At 42.0% G+C, this 27,513-nt stretch overlaps 1 protein-coding gene and 1 pseudogene across 1 annotated transcript; both read left to right on the forward strand.

Annotated features, from left to right (window-relative positions):
- The first annotated feature begins 581 nt into the window (after positions 1-581).
- Positions 582-2,756, forward strand: LOC139545592 (P2Y purinoceptor 2-like). Its single transcript, XM_071353544.1, has 2 exons — positions 582-689; positions 1,238-2,756. Exon 2 carries the CDS (start codon positions 1,282-1,284, stop codon positions 2,329-2,331), a length of 1,050 nt encoding a protein of 349 aa, XP_071209645.1. The 5' UTR covers positions 582-689; positions 1,238-1,281; the 3' UTR covers positions 2,332-2,756.
- Positions 2,757-6,088: 3,332 nt separating this feature from the next.
- Positions 6,089-12,677, forward strand: LOC139545593 (arrestin domain-containing protein 1-like; annotated as a pseudogene).
- Positions 12,678-27,513: the final 14,836 nt, after the last annotated feature.

Here is a 27,513-nt window from a genome sequence, read left to right on the forward strand (position 1 = left end):
GTTTCTGGCCTACAAACCTAACAAAGAACTTTTACTCATTTTAAGCCCCAAAGCAAATTCTGTCCGATGGTTAACAACTCCTCAATTAATATCTGTTGTAGGTTAGTTTAACAAGAAGCCATGTCTGTCTGTATATACAAGAAAAAGAAACCATATTCAGAAGTACCTCACCAGGATAGAAGAACTACTGAAAGACTCGTCTGCAGGTTTGATAACCAAAGACAGGGGGGGTGCTATGGTCATTTTAGACTATGAAAAATACAAAGAACAGATTCAGAGACAACTTTACTAATGAGCTTTTATATAGAAAACGGAGTGTTGGCCCTACTCAATTACCTCGACTAACTGGTTCCCCTGCACATTGGCTCTGTACTGGTACCCCCTTGTATATAGTCTCACTATTGTTATTTTACTGCTGCTCTTTTAATTACGTGTTACTTTTATTTCTTATTCTTATTCATATTTTTTTTAACTGCATTGTTGGTTAGGTAAACATTTCACTGTAAGGTTTTATTCGGTGCATGTGACTAATACAATTTGATTTGATGTGGTTTTGAGAAAGACCAATTCTACTTCTGTCTGCTTTACATAGCATGGTTGTGGGAAACCACATCTTGTAGTTGGGGGAAGTTATAACACGTTTGTCATTCAGGTCTTGTACCACTGATGGACTATAAGTGCAAGCTTAAGTAAGTAGCCTACTCGAAAGTAGATTTTATGACTTTTCATCGTGATCACAAGTTCCATTGTGTAGAGATATTGTAACCTTAATTTCACAATTGTTTTCAGTTATGTATGCTTGAATTAGCTTTAGCTTTACATTTTTATATTTTAGTCATTTAGTAGACACATTTATCCAGAGCGACTTACAGTAGTGAATACATACATTTTAATGCTTTAGTGCCTACCTCCGGTAGGACATTAATTGAATGTTCACTTTCAAATATAATATTTATACTTTAAATTAGGGAGTTCTATTTTTTGCTATGATGAAAAGCTATTTTGTGACAAAGTCGATGTCCTTGTGGTAGGTGACTCGTGGTGAGATCATTTCTCACCTCAGCTCCAAGTTTTACATCCTGTTCAGTGGCTTTTCAGTTGTTCATTCTGACTACACTAAACAACAATTTACAAGAATTGAGAAGGATGTAGCACACAATGTGTTCATTATTTTGAACTAAATATGTACATTTTCTTTGGTCTGACTAACAATCTGTTCCATTTAAACATTTTCAAGGTGAATATTTATGTCCTGCATCCCCCCCTACATCCCATCCCAAGATGAACAGCACAATGCTGCCTCTGTACAACATTACAGCCAACAGCAGTCTTTGTACAGTGGAACCCCAGCATATCTCCATCACTGTTTTCCTCCTCCTGGTCTTCCTGGTTGGTTTCTTCCTCAACAGTTTCAGTCTGTGGGTCTTCTGCTGCCGTATACCACAGTGGAGCTCTGGTGCCGTCTTGCAGTTTCATTTGGCTGTCAGTGATGCTATCATCACACCAGTTGCACCATTTATGGCAACATACTTTGTCATGGGTAGCCACTGGCCCTTTGGAGCTTTTCTGTGCAAGTTGAAGATTGCCCTGCTGATCATTCACTTTTATGGCAGTATCCTGTTCCTCACACTCATCAGCATTCATCGATATGTGGCAGTGGTCCAGTTTAAACAAGGCTCCTGCATGAAACGAAAGGCGTTTGTTCAGAAGCTGTGTGCTGGAGTCTGGCTGGTTTTGCTGGCTAAGGGGATTGCCTGTTTCTACTTCTTTAACACAAGCCAAGTGGGAAACCGCACACAATGTCTCAGCATTCATCAGCGAGATTACGTTGAGACTTACTTTGCCATCAACTTCGTTTTGCTCACCCTTGGGTTCCTAATGCCTTTCTCAGTGGCAGTGACGTGCTATGTTCAGATAGCAAGATCAGTGTCTCGTATCAATATCAACACGTTTAAGGGCCGTGGTATTAAGGCCAAGTCCCGTAAAATGGTGGCCATGTGTCTGGTGATATTTGGACTGTGCTTCATGCCTTTGAATGTGATACGCACTGTGGCTGTCGTGTTAAAGAAGTACTTTCCAGAACAATGCATCCTTCTGCAGGTGGAGACCTCATACTATTTTTCCTGGATTTTGGCTGGAGCAAACTGCTGTCTGGACCCATTGCTTTACAGTTTTGGATCACACAATTTTGTCAAGGCTATTCATAGGTCTCTCAGAAAATTTGATGTCAAGTTCAAAGAAGACTCTGCCACAAATGACCAAATCAGCTACAATGCTGCTATTGATTCTCCCTCCATTGTATTAGAACACATGTCCACACCCAGCATTTGAACATATCTTGAATAAGGATCCTCATAGTAGTCTCATCACATTTGCTCAGTGTCTTCATCATCCTGAGAAAGTATAGTTTTATTATCTATAACATAAATAGTATTCATAGAATTGACATGGGACATGTGAAGAAAAAATGTATGTACCAGAGAGTGATCATAAATGTATTCTTTATTGATGTGTAATAAAGATTAGATACTGTAATTGTAAAGCAAAACCTATAAACATGCTCTGTTTTAAACTAATCAAAGTGTATATCATATGCATGTTAAAAGGAATACCTTTTCCACTGCATTCATTTGAAAAAAAAAAATATTTTACTCGGTTATAAGCAAAACAAATAAGTAATGTGGGTGGGGTTGGATGTTCTGTGGCTTAACGATTGCATAGCTGATAAAAAAATAAAAAAATGCTTCTCCTCTTTCTGTTTAATTGTGTTATTACCGCCTCAAGCAGGAAGTCTCTAGAGGAGTTGTGACGAGGTGTTAACAAAGTCCCGTTCTGAACAGCACGTGTGAACGAGGTAATGCTTTAAGTCTTTGTAAATTCTCTCTTCTTATGGGCTTATAATAACAGGTTGTCTTTGGCATGATTATAAGGAGGGTAGAGAGCGAGATAATTACTTACTGTCAACAACATACAGTTAAAAATTAACAGTCTAGATATTAAAATCATTATAGTTTAAATCCAGCAGTGCTGGGAAAAGTACCCAATTGTCATACTTGAGTAAAAGTAAAGATACCTTAATAGAAAAGGACTTAAGTAAAATTTACAGTAACCCAGTAAAATACTACTTGAGTAAAAGTCTACAAGTATTTGGATTTAAACATACTTAAGTATCAAAGTAAATGTAATTGCTCAAATATATTCAAGTATCAAAAGTAAAAGTATAAATCATTTAAAATTCCTTATATTAAGCAAACCAGACGGCACAATCAAATCAATTTACGGATAGCCACGGGCACATTTCAACACTCAGACATAATTTCCAAAGAAGAATTTGTTTAGTGAGTCCTCTAGATAGAAATCAGTAGGGATGACCAGGGATGTTCTCTAGATGAGTGTGTGAATTGGACCATTTTCCTGTCGTGCTAAGAATTCAACATGTAATGAGTACTTTTGGGTGTCAGGGAATGGAGGGTATGGAGTAAAAATACATAATTTTCTTTAGAAATGTAGTGAAATAAAAGTCAAAGTAATCAAACATATAAATAGTAAAGGAAAGTACAGATATCCCCAAAAACTATTATACTTTACACCACTGAAGTCCAGATGTACTTGTTAAAAAATAATACAAATATTAGTATTTGGGGGATTTGTTAACTGGATAATCTTAGACGATTTTACCATTGTTATATAACAATTGTTGAAAAGCAGAGGTGAACTGTAGGGCAAGAGAATGTGGCAACATTCAACAATAATTGGGGAATCATCCAAAGTGATACGCTACTACGCCAAGTCTTTCCTGAGCCAACAGACATAAACTTTAAGACATGTCCTACCCTAAATGACAAATTAGTCCACAGTTATCTTCCGGGTGACTCAAAAAACTTGGCTTGACCACAAACCCAAGGGCTCTTTTAAATGTAACCATTGCAACCATTGCAGAAATATTGCACAGAAGAAGTATTTTGTTGACACAGCTTCCAAAATGGAGTATTACGTCAAGCATTTCATTAACTGCAAAACCACTCATGTCATGTATAGATTGGAATGTCCACAGTGCAAGGTGTTCTACATTGGACGGACAAAGAGACGCCTTCAAGACCGCTTAGCGGAACACAAGTACGCCATACGGGTAGGCAATGAAGACCCCATGGCAAGGCACAACAAGTCCCTACACCATGGCAACCCTGCCTCCCTACAAGCTATGGGTATTGATCATATTCCAGCCTCTATTAGAAAAAGGGACCGTCTTAAACAATTAAACCAAAGGGAAAGTTTTTGGATTTACAAACTACAGGCCACTAAATACCCTGGTTTAAATGAAGATATGGATTTCTCACCCTTCCTGTCGGGTTGTGATAGGTCCATTTGCTGTCATCTAGTGGACATTTTGCTCAATTGCCCTCAGCTATGTTTAGACTGTTGTTCATGTTTTGCTGTGTTCTAGTGTACTATGGAATATATTGCTGTCTTATTCTTGACACTTCTCCCAGTCATATTTAAGGTTAGAACTACCTTTTAGTGTTCTGATACTTCTAGCTTGGAGTTGTATTTTTATGATAACATAGCTTCAGTATTTCACTTTTTAATGTGTATAGTATTGCTTACTAGGTGTGTCCAATCAATTTTGTAACCACTCCCACTTCTAATTAGGGCTATTTGGAAAAGCTGTTCAAAAGAGGACATTGTATTATTTTTGTGTACTCCCTGACGATGGCCATGCAGCCGAAACGCGTCTGATTTTTTAAAACTTTGTTTCTATTGAACATGCCATACCAATAAAGGCATTTTAATTAATTATATGAAGAGTGCCTTGGTCCTCCTTTCTTTTTGATGACCAATTCACCCCTTTTACCAAAGAGCACCTTCTGTCTACCAAATTTACTATTGTGTACCTTAGCAGCGCTTCCCTTCCTCCTCTTTCTACATGTAATGAGTACTTTTGGGTGTCAGGGAATGGAGGGTATGGAGTAAAAATACATAATTTTCTTTAGAAATGTAGTGAAATAAAAGTCAAAGTAATCAAACATATAAATAGTAAAGGAAAGTACAGATACCCAAAAAAACTATTATACTTTACACCACTGAAGTCCAGATGTACTTGTTAAAAAATAATACAAATATTAGTATTTTGGGGATTTGTGAACTGGATAATCTTAGATGATTTTACCATTGTTATACAACAATTGTTGAAAAGCAGAGGTGAATTGTAGGGCAAGAGAATGTGGCAACACAGGAAAGGTCAAATGTGATATCATCCGTTGACATCACTCTACGAAGTGTTGCAAAATACATTCTGACATTTTTTTGAATACATGGAAATGAGAAACATTTCCATATGATAATTCCCATCCTAAGTATTACTCTTCATATATTTTCCTTCTAAGGTGTTTTAAGCATTAGTCTATTTCCACTCTACATCAATTACTTCTCAAGATGACAGCACAGTGTCAACCTCCATGACCCTCCAGTCCCTGACCACCATCCCAACTGACATAACCATCCAACAGCAGTCAGACTTTCATGGTGTGAGTCAGTCATAGACTGTAAGTTTATCAATATCATTGAATGTATCTCATTCTATATACATCATGCAGCTTTCTCTCACTTCCATATTCATATCTCATTGATAATTCTAATTATAAGTCTGCATGCGTGTCATATTGGGTCAACTTTTAACTGTTAAACAAATTGTTTTTTGGGTTGTTTTTTCCCCCCATTGTGTATGAATTATATTTTGTAATATAATTATTGTTTCTGTGATCTTTTGCTTTCATTTTAAAAATCCCTTGCAAATGTACATAGAGTTGTCATCTCACAAACTCACTAAAGGGGAAAGTGTTGACTATCCATACAGTAGGCATATCAGACACCCTAACTTGTATTTTAGAGGCATGTCTGTCCTGTAAAATATTTTACTGAGTCAGTTTGATGTATGGAAATAAAATTGAAAAAAACAGCTATGATATTTTGTTTACCGGACGACAGACCCACATGCATTACATTTCAGTAAGTATTTAACTGTGACGTGAGAAAATGTACCTTTAAATAAGAGACTGAGTTTCATGTTAGTGACGTCACGTTGAGAGGGCTGAACCGAAAGGGAAGAAAACGCCACAACAGAGCACAGGTGATAGACCGATCCGTCGGTGGCAGCCTTTCGTGATGGGAAACATGGGGAAACTGCAAGAATTTGACATCACTTTTAAGGACAATAAAGTTGTTTATAGTCCTGGAGATGCCGTTTCAGGCACGCTGAAAATTACAACCGCCCAAGCGCTACTATTTAAAGGTAATGTTCTTTCAGCTGTCGTGAAACCTTCGTTGTCTCCTCGGACTGACAAGAAAGTCGTGTTCCACTGAAACGAACTCAATGGTGTGATTTGTGAAGCGTTTTTTATTTACAGTAAATACTTAGGATGTTGAATTAAATACTGTGCTGTCACTCGAACAGACACTGTTTCTATAGATGCGTTGGGGGGTGGGCAAGGTGATCAATCTCATTTAAAGGTGCTGTCAGAAAGGACAAATTTGACCGTTCTTTTTTAATATTCACCATATCTTAAGGTAAAACAACAAAACGAACAAAAAACAAGATTTGTTTGCCCATGAACATTTTAACCCAAGGATGAAATGGCAATATGTCTTATGTCTTATGTCAAGGATCTCAAATGGCTGTCCCTGTTTCAAGTATCAAATGGCTGCTGACAGGTGGTGGTCACCCTCATCCCGATCACTTGCTGCTGGAACAAAAACACAAATTCACTCATCTTTTCAACAACATTGTACTCTGGGTGATCAAACATGTTTTGAGATGGTGCGTGGAGTTAGAAAATGCATTTAGTTGGTTTTTATTATTTTTATTTTCTCTGAACCGTAGCCAACATGGAAACGAAATTGCCCTCTTGTCACACTGAAGGTGTTTTGTGTCATGGACCTCTGGTTTGTTTACATTGCAGGTCAGGAAAAACAGGTGGGGCAGCTTTCGTCATTACATTCCGATACTGAGCACAGTGTCCCTAGCTGCACTGTTGTTGATAACTGATGTCTTATGAACTTGATAACGTTCCCAAGTTACTACAGTATTGGCTATCTGACCCATGAGTTGTGAGGACTTCAAATTACACTGAACAACAATTTCAGAGATTTTACTCAGAGTTCGTGTAAGGAAATCAGTCAATTGGGCCCTAATCTATGGCTTTCACATGACTGGAGATACAGATATACATCTGTTGGTCACAGATACCTTTAAAAAAAGTAGGGGCGTGGATCAGAAAACAAGTCAGTATCTGGTGTAACTACAATTTGCCTCATGCAGCGTGACACATCTTGCTCGTATAGAGTTGATCAGGCTGTTGATTGTGGAATGTTGTCCCACTCGTCTTCAATGACTGTGTGAAGTTTCTGGATATTGACGGGAACTGGAACACACTAATGTACATGTTGTTAGGCTGGTTGAGTTGCGGTTGTTAGGCTGATTGGACGTACTGCCAAATTCTTTAAATGACGGAGGCGGCTTATGGTAGAGAAATTAACGTTCAATTCTCTGGCAACAGCTCTGGTGGACATTCCTGCAGTTAGCATGCCAATTGCACACTCCCTTAACTTGCGACATCTGTGGCATTATGTGTGTAACAAAACTGCACATTTTAGAGTGGGCTTTTGTAGTCCCCAGCACAAAGTGCACCTGTGTAATGATCATGCTGTTTAAACAGCCTCTTGATATGCCACACCTGTCAGGTGGATGGATTATCCTGGCAAAGCAGAAATCCTCAACTGGGATCTAAACAAATTTGTGCACAACATTTGAGAGCAATAAGCTTTCTGTGCGTATGGATAATTTCGGGGATCTTTCATTTCAAAAACATGGGACCAACACTTTACAAGTTGCGTTTTATATTTTTGTTCAGTGTAGATTTTCACAAGAGCTGGTACTCCCTACAGAGCAGATTGTTAGTCTGTAATAGCGGACCCACTCATGTTCTTAAAGTCATAATGGGAAGTTACAATTAAACTTCTTGTGTGATGTAAGCAGAGAATTTAACTGAATATCAATCAGAGTACTGCACTTCATATTTCTACAGGGTTTGTTTATAGATTCGTTTTTTCTTGGCCATCCTCCTCCAGGATTTTCTGTCTTACTTGGCTCAAACCAGAATTATGATTGATTGAGCTATTAATTAATTCGGGTCATGATCATGCACACTGCTGGCCAAGAGCTGTTGCCAATCCCCGCTGGGACTACCATTTAGTCCCCTTTAATTTCTGTGCTCATGGGCTTGTGACTTCAGTGTGTTTTGGAGAGTTTTGCAGCCAGACATGTGACTCACTGAGGAAAGCAAACTGATCAAGTGTGCTGCATTACATCACACCAGGAAAACTACAAGTAACTGCCAAAATAAAGGAAACACTTGAGTAAATGAGGGATACAAAGTATATTGAAAGCATGTGCTTCCGCAGGTGGTGTTCCTGAGTAAATTTAGCGATTAACATCTCATGCTTAGGGTCATGTATAAAAATGTCCAGTTGCCCATTTATTTTGGCTACCATTTTCTTTATTTTTTATTTTTTTTAACCTTTATTTAACCATGGCTAGAAGAAGAGTGCTTTTTTAAAGAGGGTTCTCAAAGGGGGTTTTAAAGGATGTGTGTGTGTCTGTCACCAGATATGCCAAGGCTCATTGAAGCTGTTCTGGCGGCCTAATGCCCTATTAAGACACTTTCATTTGGTGTCTCCTTTATTTTGGCAGTTACATGTATGTTTGTCTTTCTTTTACTGGTCTTTGTGTTTGGATTTCTCAGAATTAGAGTTTGCTTTTTAGTTCTGTTATATATATATCTGTGTGACGTGTTAAAGTAGTTGTCCACAATAGGTGCTTTGTTTGCAAAAAAAGAACATGTCAATCAGAATGTAAACTATCCTAAAAGGTCTTTCAAGAATACATTGCCATGCTCTGCTTCTGTTTGTATCTCCATTTTGTTATGAAGTCTGAGGACCTCAACTTCTCTTATGTTACTGTGTTTTACTATGTATTATCCCTGCAGATATCAAGGTGAATTGCCGAGGCTTCTGTGGTGTCACCGGCAAGATGGACGACACAGCCTGGACAGTGGAAGAGCAGTACTTCAGCAGCACGCTCTCTGTGGCAGATAAAGGTGCTGTCAACGGGGTCTTTACCTGTTTCTCTCTCACCTTTTGGAGCTTCAAACATTCAATTAATGAAACATACATCTTCCAGAAAATCATTGTTTTGTAATGGATATTTCCTTCATCACCTATGTATGTCAGAAGGAAAAGGTAAACAAACATTTAATCCATGTTCTGAAGTTCCCCTTCTACCCTGAAAGTAAAATGTGATTCCTAGAAGATGAACAATTGTTAATGGACAGAATGTTTTCCAGCCAGCTGATCTGATGTTTATCCTTTTTTTTCCTGTGTCCCAGGAACCCTGAAAGAGGGAGATCACAGTTTTCCATTCAAGTTTCTCATTCCAGGTAAGGCCACTGAGTGCTTTGTAGACCTGTTGCACCACATTCCTTTAAACATATGGGTTTTCCTCATTTTATAATCAGACATGTCATTTTATAATCAGACATGTAAGTTTACTGTAGTTCTGACATGGCTCATTCACTATAAGCAGAAGTAATGTGAGCAATAAATTACAGTACCGTTTCCTGTGGCTCTACATCAATGGTTATGAGTGTTACCATAGAGACCATTGTCATGTGTCTTCAATGGAAATGGTGCTACAAATGAGCACACAGGAGAGTAATTGTAAGGTCATTTACTCGTGCCCATGAACTGTTTGTAAGAGTTATTGAGGTATACTTTATCAAGGGGTTATAAGTCATTTAAAAATGATTCCTGATCTGGATAAGAGCGTCTGCTAAATGACTTAAATGTAAATGTAAATTAGCTTATAGTAAAACTCTGTAATAAACTTTTATGACACATTTTTTTATTTTTTTATCCTTGTACCCATTAGCCTCCTCTTCTCCAATTGTTGACTAGTGTGGTATGGGCTGAGAGCATAGATGCCCTGAGGTGTTGCCACCTGTTGTCATACTATCTCATGTATAGCAGTTGCTTTCTCCCCTGTTTTTTTATATGTATTTTTTATTTAACCTTTATTTAACTAGGCAGTTAAGAACAAATTCTTATTTACAATGATGACCTACCGGGGAACAGTGGGTTAACTGCCTTGTTCAGGGGCAGAAAGACAGATTTTTACCTTGTCTGGATTTGATCCAGCAACCTTTCGGTTACTGGCCCAACGCTCTAACCACTAGGTCACCTGCCGCCCCTTGTTGTGTTTTGTCTCGTGGTCGTTTATGCTAACAATCTGTCATGGCCTACTTGTCTTTTTGTTTCAAACCTTTGCATGCTAAGGAAATGAGTGTGATAGATCATTCTTAAAACAGTATCACATGTTCTCCCTTATCTATGCTATAGCTCTCAGGGAGGGAGCCCAATGATAACATCATAACCCCTCCGCCCATTACTCATCGATAAGGTCTATCAGACAGACCGACAGACAGACTGCCTTTCCAGAAGGGATTCCCTTTCGCTCTGATAAAGCGGTCTTTCATAACAATGTACATGACACACACCACAGAAACCCACACCAACCTAACAGGTCCTAATCAACTGTCCATTGTGATTTAAAATCTGTCACCTGAAACCTGCACACCTTCAAGACGTACAATTGCAATAGATAGAGGCCATTTGAAAGTCTGTTGCCTGTATTCTTGCCTCTGTGAAAATACATATGTGATAAATGCCTTTACTCCTTCCCTCCCATATAGCCTCTCTTCCCACATCCTTTGAAGGGAACTATGGAAAAAATTATGTACAGAGTGAGGGCTTTCATCGACACTTCTCGCTTCTCTAAGGACTATAAGACTGAGAAGCCTTTCTACCTGCAGAGTCTCCTCGACCTCAACGAAGTGCCTGACATCCATGTGAGTTTTTCCTAGCAGATTTTATACATTTTCACTTAATCAGAAATATCCAAGTCTTAGAAACAGGACATTGGGGAATCTGGTCTTAACCTAATATTTCCCACCTGTTTCCAGGGACCTAGTTCATCTTCCGTTACTAAGACGTTCACCTACCTGCTGGGGGTGAAGACAGGAACGGTGGTGCTGAAGGCCCAGAGTGACATGAAGGGCTACACCCCTGGTCAGGTCATCAAACTGACCACAGAGATTGACAACCGGTCTGGGAAAACCACGGGGACTGTGGTGGCCCGTCTCATGCAGGTACAGACTACTGAGTCTACAGAGCTTGAAATAAAGCAAGGCTATGGATGTACAACAGAAGAGTGTTGTACAACCAAGTGTGATTTAGTCAACGGTGTCATAAAGCTGCAATGTGGTCATTATTGTCTCAATGTGTAGGTGAGAGATAAAGGTGTTTTTATTTTATCCCTCAATCATTTTCTACCATTATTTCTGTGTGCTCGTCTCCAATAGAAAGTGACTTACCAGACGAAGAAGCCTACCATTGACTTGAGGACTTTAGTGCAGGTGGAGGGTGCTGGCGTGAAGGCTGACAAACAGACTGAGTGGAAGGAGCAGATTATTGTACCTCCTCTGCGCCAGTCATCTATGGTTGACTGTGGCCTAATAAACATGGAATACTTTATTAAAGTAAGCAACTTTTCTCTTTTCACAAGACCATTCCTCTACCGTTTCCTCTATAGCCAAACCCTTTGGTCCGTAGTTTAGCACGCATGTTTTGATGAAACCTTCTCCCTTTTACTCCCTGGTACATTAGATCTCTCTGAAATCTCCTGTGGTGTCATTTTTGTTGCCCATCCACATTGGAAACATCTCAGTGGACACCACGTCAGCACAGCGCTCCAGACCACCTCCCCAGACCCCTGATCCTCTTTGCTCCTCTGCCAAGCCTACCGAGCTAGAAAACAGCAGCCGCTCTGAGCCAACCTCCCATAACCAAGGACCTCCTACTACTGCCCCTCCCCGCCGCCCAGCCCCAAAACCTGCTCCCAGGATCAGAGTCTCTACTTCTTCCCCCAGTGCCCCTCCAGCTGAGATGGACTATCTGGCCAACTCCATGCCCACCCTGTACCCACTACTACCGCCAGAGTACAGCACCTCCACACTCCCACATGGTCAGTCTTACACTCCTATTGAATAACCTGTAGTGACTGGCAGTGCTAATGCTATTTAGTTTTTTACTTAGTTATCTTATTACACATTTTGATATTAAGTATTTGGGTTAGGTGTTTCTGGTGTTGTATTGTCATCTCACTGTATCAGTTGTGGCTGGCTTAAATCTGGGCTAATATCCAATATGAATGTAAGAGTAATTGCCATTCCGTAGACATTTATGCCTTTGCTTCGTAAGTGTTTGCCATGCCCATGACTCATGTCGTTTCTGATGAAAAGTATGTAGTTGGGTGGGTATTGTGTAGTAATGTCTCTTTCTGTCTGATTACTGATATCCGCTGTCCTCTCTGTTACAGAAGCTCCTCCCAGCTATGCCAAGAGCTGTAGCAGCAACACATAAACATCATGAAACAGGAGAGACTGACTGCTGGCAACTGTACACTGAACATGACAATCAACCTCCCTACTAGAGGATCATGATGCCAGGCAGCCCTCCTTAAGTACTTCAGCCTTGGTTAAGCAGCACCTTTTTACTGATTGTTTTCACACAATTTTAGCACTTTCAGGACAGTAATATGTTTTTACATAAACCATTTTTATAGCTGGAGCCAAGTTTTTAAAGTTAAGTCGGTGTCATTTAGAAATAGTTTAGGGGCCTCCCGTGTGGTGTAGCAGTCTAAGGCACTGCATCGCAGTGCTTGAGGCGTCACTGCAGACCGGGTTCGATCCCAGGCTGTGCCACAACCGGCTTTACTTGGCTCATCACGCTCTAGCAACTCCTTGTGGCAGGCCGGGCGCCTGCAGGCTGACCTCGGTCGTCAGTTGAACAGTGTTTCCTCCGACACATTGTTGCAGCTGGCTTCCGGGTTAAGCGGGCGGGTGTTAAGGCGCATGGTTTGGCGGGTCATGTTTCGGACGACGCAATGACTCGACCATCTCCTCTCCTTAGCCCGTTGGGGAGTTGCAGCGATGAGACAAGATCGTAATTGAATTTGGGAGAAAAAGGGGGTAAAACACAACATTTTTTACAATATATATTTTTTTCCTTTAGAATATGTTGAAATTGCATGTGTGATGCTTGAAATGTGAAGAACGGTGATTTTAGTTTTGTATGTTTGAAAGTTGACTTGTGGGACTTGTGCTGCTGATATGTTTAGATATTGGATCCAACAAACCTAGCTTAGTGGGTGCTCCCATAATGCTATGGTTTGTTCTCTCTTTCTGACTGAAAACAACAGATTAATCTTATAAGGTGCACACTGTGATTGATGATTTGACTGTGTAAGATTCTTAGTTTGCTGTATAATAGTTATAGTCAGATTGTGTAGGATGTATAGTGTTGTTTAAAATCAAGCTAGCTGCGCACAGCGCTGTTGTCCTCATTTGGCTATCAAATCAACTGTGGTATATTATGTAGATCTAGCATTTGCCATGGGATATCCTGTATATGTTTTACACCAGCAAGCAGCTTTTCAACAGCAAGATTGTATTTGAGATTTATTTAAACGTCCCAAACAGTCAAAATCATGAAATTTGGATGAAACCAGATCAAAGTAAGACTACCAAAGTGTGAAAAATAACAGTTGCTTCTACATTGATAAAGTTTGATCATAACTGGTCCCCTCCCCCATGTCAAACACTTGGATTCAGGAGGTGGGACGTCACAAAGGTCACTAGTCTTGACATCACAAAAGCCTAATTTTAATACAACAAAGGTTATTCTCTTACCTAATTTAAAGGGCTTTGGTTTACATAGCTAGGTTGCTAGTCTACTGGTGCCATAATTTGACTGCAGCGTGACAGCAACTACAATTTGAGGTTTCCCCTATTGATCTAAATCAAAAATACATATACGTTTCCCCTTTCATCTGTGTCTTGTGTTAGCTAGCAACTGGCTAGCTAGGTCTTCAGCCAGCATGTAACAAAAGCGTGGGAAGGGTTGCCCAAAACTCAGATGCAGTTGTCATGTCATTACATCAAGATACATGCCAAACGGAACATTCATACAAACGTCTTGACATCATTGATAGTCATGATATATGAACATTGACTGACAGAACATTGTCTGATATATATATATATATAATGAGAAGTACCCAGACCTCACCCTGTTAAGTACATTTCTACTAAAATTGCCAAGAGGAACTAGCTAGCTAGTGATAAACAGTGCTGACAATTCCATTTAGGCTAGCTCGCTAAATTATACAGCAAACATTTTGTCTGACGCTGTTACAATAACAAGTTGGATAAACAAATAATTTGTGAAACCATGTGGCGTATGACAGGATTGGATGTTGCATGCAATTTCAATGTTTGAGTTGCTTTGTGTATCAGCAGATTTGCTTGAGGTAATGTCACTGCAACACTGCTCACAGCATTTATGATGCTCACTGCTTTCATGACTTTTTCAAAGAACCGCCAGTCAAGGTGAGCTCCCCGCCTATTCAGTTTGTCTTTTTAGACTTCCTGTTAGTTTGACATTTTTTTATTTTTTTTATTTATCCGTTATTTTACCAGGTAAGTTGACTGAGAACACGTTCTCATTTGCAGCAACGACCTGGGGAATGGTTACAGGGGAGAGGAGGGGGATGAATGAGCCAATTGTAAACATGAGAGAAAGTACTTTGCTTTTTTTATCAGGAAAAAATATTGTGGGTGATCTTTTAGTACCTCAAAAGGCTATTTTACATGGGAATCAGAATGACTGTTAGGGACCTTTTGAGACAACCCCCTGTAATGCTGCTGTTTTAAGATGTGAAACTGAAGACCATACTGTAAATCCTACTCTATAGATACCTCTGGTGGCTGATAAATGAATGTCAATGGCGTGCTTTACTCATTATTTTACACTGCTCAATGCATACCAGTGGAGGCTGCTGAGGGGAGGACGTCTCATAATAATGGCTGGAACGGAGCGAATGGAATGGGATCAAAGCAAATGGAAACCATGTGTTTGATGCATTTGATACCATTCCACCTATTCCGCTCCATCCATTACCATGAGCCCGTCCTCCCCCAATTAAGGTTGCACCAACCTCCTGTGATGCATACACTGTTTTATGTAACGTATTTTTATTTATACTCTTTCAACTGTCTTATAAACAGTTCACCAAGTTCTATATCCAAATAATTGTGTATGCATAGGAAATACAGTGCCTTGACGATCTACAACTCACAACCTAATAAAGTTGTTGTTTTGGACCATTTTTGTTTTGCGTTGTTGATTATGCTGGGATAATTGTACATCTCCATTTTTAGGCCCATTTGTAATTTGTAAACATGAAGGTTCTTACAGCAGCCTATTTAGAGTAACAGTTTAAACTCATTGTTACATCCCATTTTCCTGTGCTGTGCTCCTTTCCAATTTTCTATCCTCCACTAAAAAGAAGGGAGTAAGATAATCTCCAACATAGATGTTCCAACATAGATGTCTGCTGAGAAGACCATACATCAGCGCCTTAGAACAGTGTTGGGCCAAACTGCTAGTATAATGCATTAAACAGATTTATAATGTGACCATGTTTATGAATACAAACCAGTGGAGGCTGCTGAGGGGAGGATGGCTCATAATAATGGACGGAATGGAGAAAATGGCATCGAACACATGGACACAAAGACATGTTTGATGTATTTGATACCATTCCGCTCCAACCATTACCACGAGCCATCCTCCCCAATTAAGGTGCTACCACCCTCCTGTGATACGAACAGCCTATAAAGTAACAGTAAACCAATCAGTTGATTGACTCTAGCCACAAAATTAAGGCAATTTAGAAGGGGAGGGGGTTTCGGCAGGCAAGAAAATGGCCTTGCCGCAATCCCCCCCCCCCCCCCCCCCCCCCCTAATTCCCTTAATTTTGTGGCTAGAGTAAAATACTTTCTGTGGCACACATCAGAGTCAAATATATTCTATTGAACAAACTTTACGTCAGGATAGGCAACCGAAATGAATAATTAATGTATGTGTGCTATATTAAACATAGAGGAGGGAGTAAAATGTAGGCAAGCAATAAACATTTCAGAACAACTACTAGTCGAATAAGACATGGTAGAGATGACACATTTTGGCGAAGAGATACACTTGAAACAAATAGCCAAACCGAAAACTGCAGACATTACTAGTGCCTCCCCCGTGATCAAACCCCCATAAAAATAAAATGAAATGCAGCCTAATGTGATCTTTGACAGCTGTCTTGAAGGACACAAATAAAAATGCTTTCAGCTACTAAGATCAGTGAAATGTAGGATAAACTGACAACGGAGTGAAGAGCAGAAATCTCAACTAGCAAGCAAGTCGCAGCAATGAAGAATTGCCTCTATAGCTCAGACTGAGATATGTGTGAATCTATATTGGTGCCCAGGCTTGGTTTTAGTTGGAAGAGCTTCAATATTCTTTTATTGGTTTTTCATTTCCATATATATAAAGGATGAGGCAGCCTCCCGGGTGGCGCAGTGGTCTAGGGCACTGCATCGCAGTGCTAGCTGTGCCACCAGAGTCTCTGGGTTCGCGCCCAGGCTCTGTCGCAGCCGGCCGCGACCGGGAGGTCCGTGGGGCGACGCACAATTGGCCTAGCGTCGTCCGGGTTAGGGAGGGTTTGGCCGGTAGGGATATCCTTGACTCATCGCGCTCCAGCGACTCCTGTGGCGGGCCGGGCGTAGTGCGCGCTAACCAAGGGGGCCGGGTGCACGGTGTTTCCTCCGACACATTGGTGCGGCTGGCTTCCGGGTTGGAGGCGCGCTGTGTTAAGAAGCAGTGCGGCTTGGTTGGGTTGTGCTTCGGAGGACGCATGGCTTTCGACCTTCGTCTCTCCCGAGCCCGTACGGGAGTTGTAGCGATGAGACAAGATAGTAATTACTAGCGATTGGATACCATGAAAATTGGGGAGAAAAGGGGGTAAAATAAATAAAATAAAATAAAGGATGAGGCTATAGAGTGGCTTTGCAGACTTAAGAGTCTACATTCGAGAGTTGAAATCCCCTGCATGTTAGCTAGTGGGAAATCCCCCTTTTGGATCTACACATGTTTAATTTTCGGGTTGAGTATAGTTCGGGTTCAGGTTTCATATCTTTGTTTACGCTCGGTGAGAATGAGGAGAGTTCAACACATGGGAAAACATGCTCTGTTGCAAGAAACTCATTTATAAGGAGCATCTGAAATTGCAACAAGGGTGGTTTGGTCAAGTGAACCTACCACTTAAGGCGTTGAAATGTGTGAAAGATACATTTGGTTGTTTTGTTATAATTAAAGGTACTTTACAAGGGCAGAACATTTCCATAATGAATATTTACTTTCCCCCCTGCCCACCCCCCTGATTTCCTCACTAAGGTATTTCTAGACTTTTCAGAATTAAACTCAGACACTGCAGTGGTTGGAGGAGATTTCAATTGTTTGTTGAACCCCCTTATTGAAAAGTTTCCCAGCGGTATATCTTCACCGTCTCCTCAAGCTAGGTCGCTTAAGCTATTTGTGATGATCTGGGGTATGCTGATGTTTGGAGAACCTTTCATCCCTCCAACAGAGAGTTCACCTTTTTCTCTGCACCTCATGGATGTCAGACTAGAATAGATAACTTTTTTATGCCCAAGACGTCTTTGCAGTCTGATCATGCGGAGGTGACCTGGACATAAAACTCAAAGGGGCATCCAATTTGTCAAGACATTGGAGATTGAATACAAGCATTCTTAAAGACCATACATTTACATAATAATTTATTACAGACTTTAAAGGATTTTTCTCTATTAACTCTCAATCAATAGATAACCCCTCACTCCTTTGTGAAACCTGTAAAGCTTACACCAGAGGTCTGATTATGTCATACTCAGCTACTAAGAGGTCGGAAAAAGCGTGAAAAGCAAAACAATTTAGAGGGGGAATTAGGACCTAAAGAGAAGGACTACATTAAAACTCCCACTTCTTCCCTATTATAGGAAATATCAGCCCTTAGATCAACGTTGGACTCTCTCCTAACACAGGACGCTGAAAAGAAAATGAGATTTGTCAGGCAAAAGCTTTATGAACATGGAGATAAACCAGGAAAGTATTTGGCGTATCTAGCTAAAAAGAGAGCTGACTCACAGTCAATTGCTACTATTACTGATTCTGATGGCAATCATTTATATGAAAATTAGTTGATAAACGTCATTTAAGAAATTTTATGCATATCTTTATGCCTCAGAACTGAAAAATTATGTACCCAAATTAATGGAGGTCTTATTTTCTAAGATTGAGCTCCCAACTATCTCCAAGGAACAGAGGTCTCTCCTTAATGCCCCTGTTACCAAGGAAGAGATAATGTTTGCAATTATTAAGAATCTGCAAAATGGTAGGGCCCAGGACCAGACAGGTTTTGGAGTGAATTCTATAAAGAGTTCCATGGCCTGATCCTTGAGCCATTGCTTGATATGTTTAACCACTCATTTTGAAATGACCGTCTCCCTCAAACTCTGAGGGAAGCTAACATATCACTTATTCTCAAAAAGGAAAAATGCCCAGAGTCTTGTTCCTCGTACAGACCCATTTCCCTTCTGAATGTGGATAGAAAATTGCTTTCTAAAATTCTAGCCACACGACTAGAGAACTTATTGCCACTAATTGTGAAAGGGGACCAAACTGGCCTCATTAAGGGCCATAAGTCATGTAACAATATCAGGCGGCTTTTTAATGTTATTCAAGCCTATCATCGAAGTGCTATGGATGGTCTTGTGCTCTCCATAGATGCTGAGAAAGCATTTGACCGTGTGGTGTGGTCCTACCTATTCTTTGCTCTGACTAAATTTGGTCTAGGGGACAACTTTATAAAATGGGTTAAAGTTTTATATGATGATCCTCAGGCTGCTGTCCTTACTAATGTGCTACGGTCAAATAGCTTCTCTATGCACAGAGATACCAGACAGGGCTGTCCTTTGTCCCCTCTCCTATTTGCACTCGCTATGGAACCACTGGCCGAGGCCATCAGAGTAATTAATGCCTTCTATACAGGGCTTGCTCATTTGTGACGTTCATCATAAAATAAGCTTGTATGCTGATGATGTTCTGATGTTCATCTCTAGCCCAGAGACTTCAATTACATCTCTTGTTAATATTATTGAATTATTCAGTGAATTCTCAGGCTACAAGAGGAACTTGTATTCAGTGAATTCTCAGGCTACAAGAGGACCCCCCCCCCCCCCCTCCCCTTTCCTTTTAAATGGTTTCCCTCAGGTTTTACGTATCTGGGTATAACTCAGATAACTTAACTTTGTAACTTTGTAACTCCTAAATTCCAGCAAATGTACAAAGACAATTTTGTTCCCTTTGATACAATAAGACAGGATCTGGAGCGCTGGAACTCTCTCCCGATTTCATGGTTGGGTAGAATATCCCTCTTGAAAATGAATATTTTACCTAGACTACTTTACCCAATCCAAATGATCCCAGTCTTACTCTCCAATAAGGTAATACAAGATGTAAATGGCTAAGTTCCTTCATATTGAGTAAACGCAAGCCAAGAGTTAAGATGGCAGTATTGCAGCTGCCAGGCTCTAGGGGGGTCTTGGTTCTGCCCAATATTAGGCTTTATCAGTGGTGTGCCCACCTATGTTATATTTCTGACTGGATCACAAATGATGACTCCTCTATTTGGTTAGACATTGAGACTTTTCTTACTGGATCTTTTATTTTTCAGAAGTTTCAAGTCTGTAAAGGATTACTGCAATAACCCCATTACACTTAACACACTCAAAGCATGGAGGTCAGTTCAACGTTTTTTGGGAAGAACCAAACTAACCTCTGCTCTTACCCCAATTGTTAACAACCCAGATTTTGGTCCAGGATTGCTGGATGCTGGCTTTAACTTTTGACTTATTAAGAGCATAGGCAGACAATTTTTTTTTTTTCTGGTCAGATTTTATTGTCATTTGAACAGATGGTTGAGAAATATCGACTCCCAAAGCAGGACTTTTCCCGCTTTCTACAAGTAAGAAGAGCACCACCTTGATTAGCAACCCTGATGTGTCTGTCATTGTCAAAGAATGCTTTTTTTCCCACAAAGGAAAATGTCTAAGTTTGTTTTATGATGCTTTATAAGGTCCTTTTCTACTGTTGACACACAGAGGGTGAAACAAGTGTGGGAGAAAGAATTGTCTGTTACTATTGACGAAGAGATGTGGGAGGACATTGGACATGCAAAAACAATATCTATCTGTAATCGTACTAGAGCAATCCAATTAAGAATAATACACAGATTGCATATATCCCCAAATCACAGACATGCTTTCAGCACCTCTTCCTCTTCTCCTCAGTGTCTTAAATGTAAAACTGATACAGGCACCCTAACACATTGTTTATGGTCATGTTCCAAATTACAAAGATACTGGTCTGATGTTCTGCAAGAAATTGAAAAAATCCTAGGGGTCAATCTAGAATTGGACCCAGTTTCTTTACTAGTAGGCATGTTACTTCTGTGGGTAAGAGGAGGCTTTACAACATCCTTACTTTCACAGCGAGGATAAACATTGTCACGATCGTGTGGATGAGAGACAGACCAAAACGCAGCATGTGGAAAATAAGCCATCTTCTTTTATTATAACGACGAAGATGAACATGAAACGAAACACTTATACAAACTATACAAAAACAACAAACGACCGTGAAGCTACAAACGCAAGTGCACACACAAACTACTTACGTTCAACATAGACAATTCCCCACAAACAGCTAAAGCCTATGGTTGCCTTAAATATGGCTCCCAATCAGAGACAACAATAACCAGCTGTCTCTAATTGAGACCCAATTCAGGCAACCATAGACTTTCCTAGATACCTACACTCAACCATAGACACAGCTAGACTACTATACTAAACATAAACCCAACTACTCTAATAAACCCCCTAAACCTTACAACCACCCTAGACACTACAAAAAACACATACATTCCCCATGTCACACCCTGACCTAACTAAAATAATTAAGAAAACAAAGAATACTAAGGCCAGGGCGTGACATAACCCCCCCCTTAAGGTGCGAACTCAGGGCGCACCAGCACATAGTCTAGGGGAGGGTCTGGGTGGGCGTCCGTCCACGGCGGCGGCTCCGGCACTGGTCGTGGTCCCCACCCCACCATAGTCACTACCCGCTTTCTTAACCCCACTGGAATAAGGGGCAGCACCGGACTAAGAGGCAGCACCGGACTAAGGGGCAGCACCGGACTAAGGGGCAGCACCGGACTAAGGGGCAGCACCGGACTAAGGGGCAGCACCAGGATAAGGGGCAGCCCCAGGATAAGGGGCAGCCCCAGGATAAGGGGCAGCCCCAGGATAAGGGGCAGCTCCGGACTGAGGTACGGCAGCTCCGGACTGAAGGGCAGCACCGGACTGAAGGGCAGCACCGGACTGAATGGCGGATCCTGGCTGGCTGGCTCTGGCGGATCCTGGCTGGCTGGCGGATCCTGGCTGGCCGGCTCTGGCGGATCCTGGCTGGCCGGCTCTGGCGGATCCTGGCTGGCCGGCTCTGGCGGATCCTGGCTGGCCGGCTCTGGCGGATCCTGGCTGGACGGCTCATGGCTGGCTGACGGATCTGGCTGCTCATGGCTGGCTGACGGATCTGGCTGCTCATGGCTGGCTGACGGATCTGGCTGCTCATGGCTGGCTGACGGATCTGGCTGCTCATGGCTGGCTGACGGAACTGGCTGCTCATGGCTGGCTGACGGAACTGGCTGCTCATGGCTGGCTGACGGATCTGGCTGCTCATGTCTGGTTGGCGGCTCTGGCAGATCCTGTCTGGTTGGCGGCTCTGGCAGATCCTGTCTGGTTGGCGGCTCTGGCAGATCCTGTCTGGTTGGCGGCTCTGGCAGATCCTGTCTGGTTGGCGGCTCTGGCAGATCCTGTCTGGTTGGCGGCTCTGGCAGATCCTGTCTGGTTGGCGGCTCTGGCAGATCCTGTCTGGTTGGCGGCTCTGGCAGATCCTGTCTGGTTGGCGGCTCTGGCAGATCCTGTCTGACGAATGGCTCTAGCGGCTCCTGACTGACTAACGGCTCTGACGGCTCGGGACAGACGGGCGGCTCTAATGGCTCGGGACAGACGGATGGCTCAGACGGCACTGGGCAGACGGATGGCTCAGATGGCGCTGGGGAGACGGATGGCTCAGATGGCGCTGGGGAGACGGATGGCTCAGATGGCGCTGGGGAGACGGACGGCTCAGATGGCGCTGGGGAGACGGACGGCTCAGATGGCGCTGGGGAGACGGACGGCTCAGATGGCGCTGGGGAGACGGACGGCTCAGATGGCGCTGGGGAGACGGACGGCTCTGGCCGGATGAGGCGCACTGTAGGCCTGGTGCGTGGTGCCGGAACTGGAGGCACCGGGCTAAGGACACGCACCTTCAGGCTAGTGCGGGGAGAAGGAACAGGGCATACCGGACCCTGGAGACGCACATTAGGCCTAGTGCGTGGTGCCGGAACTGGTGGTACCGGGCTGGGGACACGCATCTCAGGGCTAGTGCGGGGAGAAGGAACAGGGCATACTGGACCCTGGGGACGCACATTAGGCCTAGTGCGTGGTGCCGGAACTGGTGGTACCGGACTGGGGACACGCATCTCAGGGCTAGTGCGGGGAGCAGCAACAGGACGCACAGGACTCTGGGAACACACAGGAAGCTTGGTGCGTGGTACCGGACTGGAGACACGCACCATAGGGCTAGTACGTGGAGGAGGAACAGGGCACACTGGACTCTCGAGGCGCACTATAGGCCTGGTGCGTGGTACCGGTACTGGTGGTACCAGGCTGAGGGCACGCACCTCAGGAAGAGTGCGGGAAGAAGGAACAGTGCGTACAGGGCTCAGGAGACGCACAGGAGGCTTCCCAACCTTACCTGGTTGTATGCTCCCCCATATCAACATCTCTCTCTCTTCGCTCTCCTCCAATAACACCAACAACTCCTCAAATGTCTCATAATCTCCCATCCTTTCACTTTCCTCCAATCTGTCCAATAACTCCTCCACATTCTCCGACTCATACCTTCGTTTAGCCAACTGCTCCTGATGGTAAGCACGGGGAACTGGCTCAATTCTCCCACTTGACCCAGCCACACTCCCCGTGTGCCCTCCCCCAAGAAATTTTTGGGGTAGCCTCTCGGGCTTCCAGCCACTCTGCCTTGATTTACGCTGCTTGGTCCCATGTTGGTGGGGAATTCTGTCACGATCGTGTGGATGAGAGACGGACCAAAACGCAGCATGTGGAAAATAAGCCATCTTCTTTTATTATAACGACGAAGATGAACATGAAACGAAACACTTATACAAACTATACAAAAACAACAAACGACCGTGAAGCTACAAACGCAAGTGCACACACAAACTACTTACGTTCAACATAGACAATTCCCCACAAACAGCTAAAGCCTATGGTTGCCTTAAATATGGCTCCCAATCAGAGACAACAATAACCAGCTGTCTCTAATTGAGACCCAATTCAGGCAACCATAGACTTTCCTAGATACTTACACTCAACCATAGACACAGCTAGACTACTATACTAAACATAAACCCAACTACTCTAATAAACCCCCTAAACCTTACAACCACCCTAGACACTACAACAAACACATACATTCCCCATGTCACACCCTGACCTAACTAAAATAATTAAGAAAACAAAGAATACTAAGGCCAGGGCGTGACAAACATCCTCTTACAGTGGATTAGTGATAAGGTCCCTTCAGTTAAGATTGGCATAAGATACTATTTGAATGGGTGCCATTGGCATATCTGACATGCACATTGCATTCTAAAACAGATCAGTTCTACAAAGTACGGGAACCTTATCTAAATGATCTAGAACCTGATTTATCAGCTATTATGCTACAAGGATTTTCTTAGAATGGTGGTGATCTATTTGTTTCAGAATTACACTGTACGTTCCATGTGTTGGACCTAACTTCTTTATCTTCTCTAGGGTAGGGGGCAGCATTCGGAATTTTGGATGAAATGCATGCACAAATTAAACTGCCTGCTTCTCGGGCCCAGAAGATATGATATGCATATAGATTTGGACTTGTAGATTTGGATAGAAAACACTCTAAAGTTTCCAAAACTGTTAAAATAGTGTCTGTGAGTATAACAGAACTGATTTGGCAGGCGAAAACCTGAGAAAAATCCATTCAGGAAGTAGTTTCTTTTTTGGTTTTGTAGTTTTCTTTTCAATGCCATTACAGTATCCATTGACTTAGGACTCAAATTGCAGTTTCTATGCCTTCCACTAGACGTCAACAGTCTTTAGAAATTGTTTCAGGCTTGTATTCTGAAAAATTAAGAAGTAAGAGCAGTCTCAATGAGTCGACCCTAAATTGTCAGAGAGCTTTTCATGCGCTAGACGGAGAGAGTGCGTTTCTTGTTTACCTTTTAAATTGACAACGTTATTGTCCGGTTGAAACATTATCGATTATTTAGGCTAAAAACAACCTGAGGATTGAATATAAACATCGTTTGACATGTTTCTATGAACTTTACGGATACAATTTGGATTTTTTTGTCTTCCTGTTTTGACTGTGTTTGAGCCTGTGGATTACTGAAGAAAACACGCGAACAAAACAGAGGTTTTTGGATATAAAGAGACTTTATCGAACAAAAGGAACATTTATTGAGTAAATTAATGTCTGCTGAGAGCAACCATATGAAGATCAAAGGTAAGCGATTAATTATATCTCTATTTCTGACTTGTGTAACTGTTCTACTTGGCTGGTTACTGTTTGTAATGAATATAGTATGTTTACGCTGGAAGTTGAAGCCTAAATATTGTTGTCCATTAGTTTACTCCAATTTGGGGATAGGTGGTATGGTTAGGGGAAAATAATAAAATAGTAAAATATATTTCAAATAATATATATATTTACAAACATATATATATATATATATATATGGGGAATTGGAAATAATGCAGTTACATTGATAGAAGCCACAATCTATCTGCAATATTTAAGCTGAGAGCTGATGCTCCGGTACCATTTGCCGGACAGTAACAGAAAATATATTTCAAATAATATATATATTTACAAACATATATATATATATATATATATATATATATATATATATATGGGGAATTGGAAATAATGCAGTTACATTGATAGAAGCCACAATCTATCTGAAATATTTAAGCTGAGAGCTGATGCTCCGGTACCATTTGCCGGACAGTAACAGAGTGAAAAGTCTATGGCAGGGTATTCAACTCTTAACCTACAAGCAGTGGTGTAAAGTACTTAAGTAAAAATACTTTAATGTACTACTTAAGTAGTTTTTTTGTATCTTTACTATACTTTACTTTGCTATTCATATTTTGAACAACTCTTCACTACATTCCTAAAGAAAATCATGTACTTTTTACTCCATACACCCAAAAGTACTCATTACATTTTGAATGCTTAGCAGGACAGGGAAATTGTCCAATTCACACACTTATCATGTGAACATCCCTGGTCATCCCTACTGCCTCTGATCTGGAGGACTCACTAAACACAAGTGCTTTGTTTGCTTGGTTTGTATATGACATCTGAGTGTTGTGGTGTGCCCCTGAAATGGTGCCGTCTGGTTTGCTTAATATAAGGAATTTGAAATGATTTATACTTTTTCTTTTGATACTTAAGTATATTTGAGAAATTACATTTACTTTTGATGCTTAAGTATATTTAAAACCAAATACCTTTAGACTTTTACTCAAGTAGTATTTTACTGGGGGACTTTCCCTTTTACTTGAGTCCTTTTCTATTAAGTATGACAATTAGGTACTTTTTCCAACACTGCCTACGAGGTCTAGAGCCTGCTGGTTTTCTGTTCAGCCTGATCATTAATTGGACCCACCTGGGGTCCCAGATCTAAATCAGTCCCTGATTAGAGTGTAACAATGAAAAAATGCAGTGAAACTGGCTTCGAGGTCCAGCGTTGAGTTTGATGGGTCTATGGCTTAGGTGTCTTTGGAAATTTTTCGGGCCTTCTTCTGACACCGCCTGATATAGAGGTCCTGTATGGCGGGGAGCTCGGCCCCAGTGATATACTAGGCTGTCCGCACCATCCTATGTAGTGGTTGAGGCCGGTGCATTTGGGAAAGGGAAAGGGGGATACCTAGTCAGTTGTACAACTGAATACAATCAATTGAAATGTGTCTTCCGCCATACCAAGCGGTGATGCAGCCAGTCAAGATGCTCTCGTTGGTGCAGCTGTAGAACTTTTTGAGGATCCGGAGGTCCATGCCAAATCTTTTCAGACTCCTGAGGGGGAAGAGGCGCTGCCGTGCCCTCTTCATGACTGTCTGGGGGTATGTGGACCATGTTAAGTCCTTAGTGATGTGGACGCCAAGGAACTTGAAGTTCTCGACCCGCTCCACTACAGCCCCGTCAATGTGGATGGGGGCGTGCTCTCCCCTCTTTCTCTCATAGTCCACGATCAGCTCCTTGGTCTTACTAACGTTGAGGGAGAGATTATTGTCTTGGCACCACACTGCCAGGTCTCTGACCTCCTCCATGTAGGCTGTCTCATCACCGTTGGTGATCAGGCCTATCACCGTCGTGTCGTCAGCAAACTTTATGATGGTGTTGGAGTCATGCGTGGCAACTCAGTTGTGGGTGAACAGGGAATACAGGAGGCAACAAAGCACACACCCCTGAGGGGCCCCCGTGTTGAGGGTCAACGTGGCGGAGGTGTTGTTGCCTACCCTCACCACCAAGGGCAGGGCCGTCAGAAATTCCAGGATCCATTTGCAGAGGGAGATGTTCAGTCCCAGGGGTCCACAGCTTGGTGATGAGCTTGGAGGGGACTATGGTGTTGAACTCTGAGCTGTAGTCTATGAACAGCATTCTCACATAGCTACTTCCCCTGTGTCTAATGTGGCTGTAGAGTGACAGGTCTTTTTTGGTGCAGTACTGCTGTGCCACACTCTGGCTGGCTCATGCACTGCTGCTCCTGAAAGGGGCCACATATGTTGACTGAGCAGGCTCCATCTGGGTTGTGCAGATGGAACCCAGAGAAGCAGTAGTTATTGTCACATGACCGTGGCTGAACTGTGCGGGTGGGGAAAGGAAGGGGAAGCAGTGTGCTCTGGCTCTGTTCTTCCCCCCCCTTACTCTCGCTCAACAACTGAGGCCATCGAGAAAGCAGGTATGAAGCTAGTTTGTTGCCTAAACCTTTGCAAGGGCCAACTTCTGGATCTTACTTGTATTTGGCATGTACTTTTTGGAGTCTTTTCAGTGCTTGACTCTGTGTGTGTGGTCGTAAGGTTAAGCTTTGTTTTTGTTTTGTTTTTCTCAACGTTTTACACGACCCTTTTGTAAAGATGTAGATTACGGATTTGAAAGATGGGTTCTGGTAGTACAGCATCATTTGTAGCAGTACTAAACATGGATTAGAGAAGTACTTGT

The sequence above is a fragment of the Salvelinus alpinus genome, chromosome 19, assembly GCF_045679555.1.
Source record: "Salvelinus alpinus chromosome 19, SLU_Salpinus.1, whole genome shotgun sequence".
Classification (NCBI taxonomy): Eukaryota; Metazoa; Chordata; class Actinopteri; order Salmoniformes; family Salmonidae; genus Salvelinus; species Salvelinus alpinus.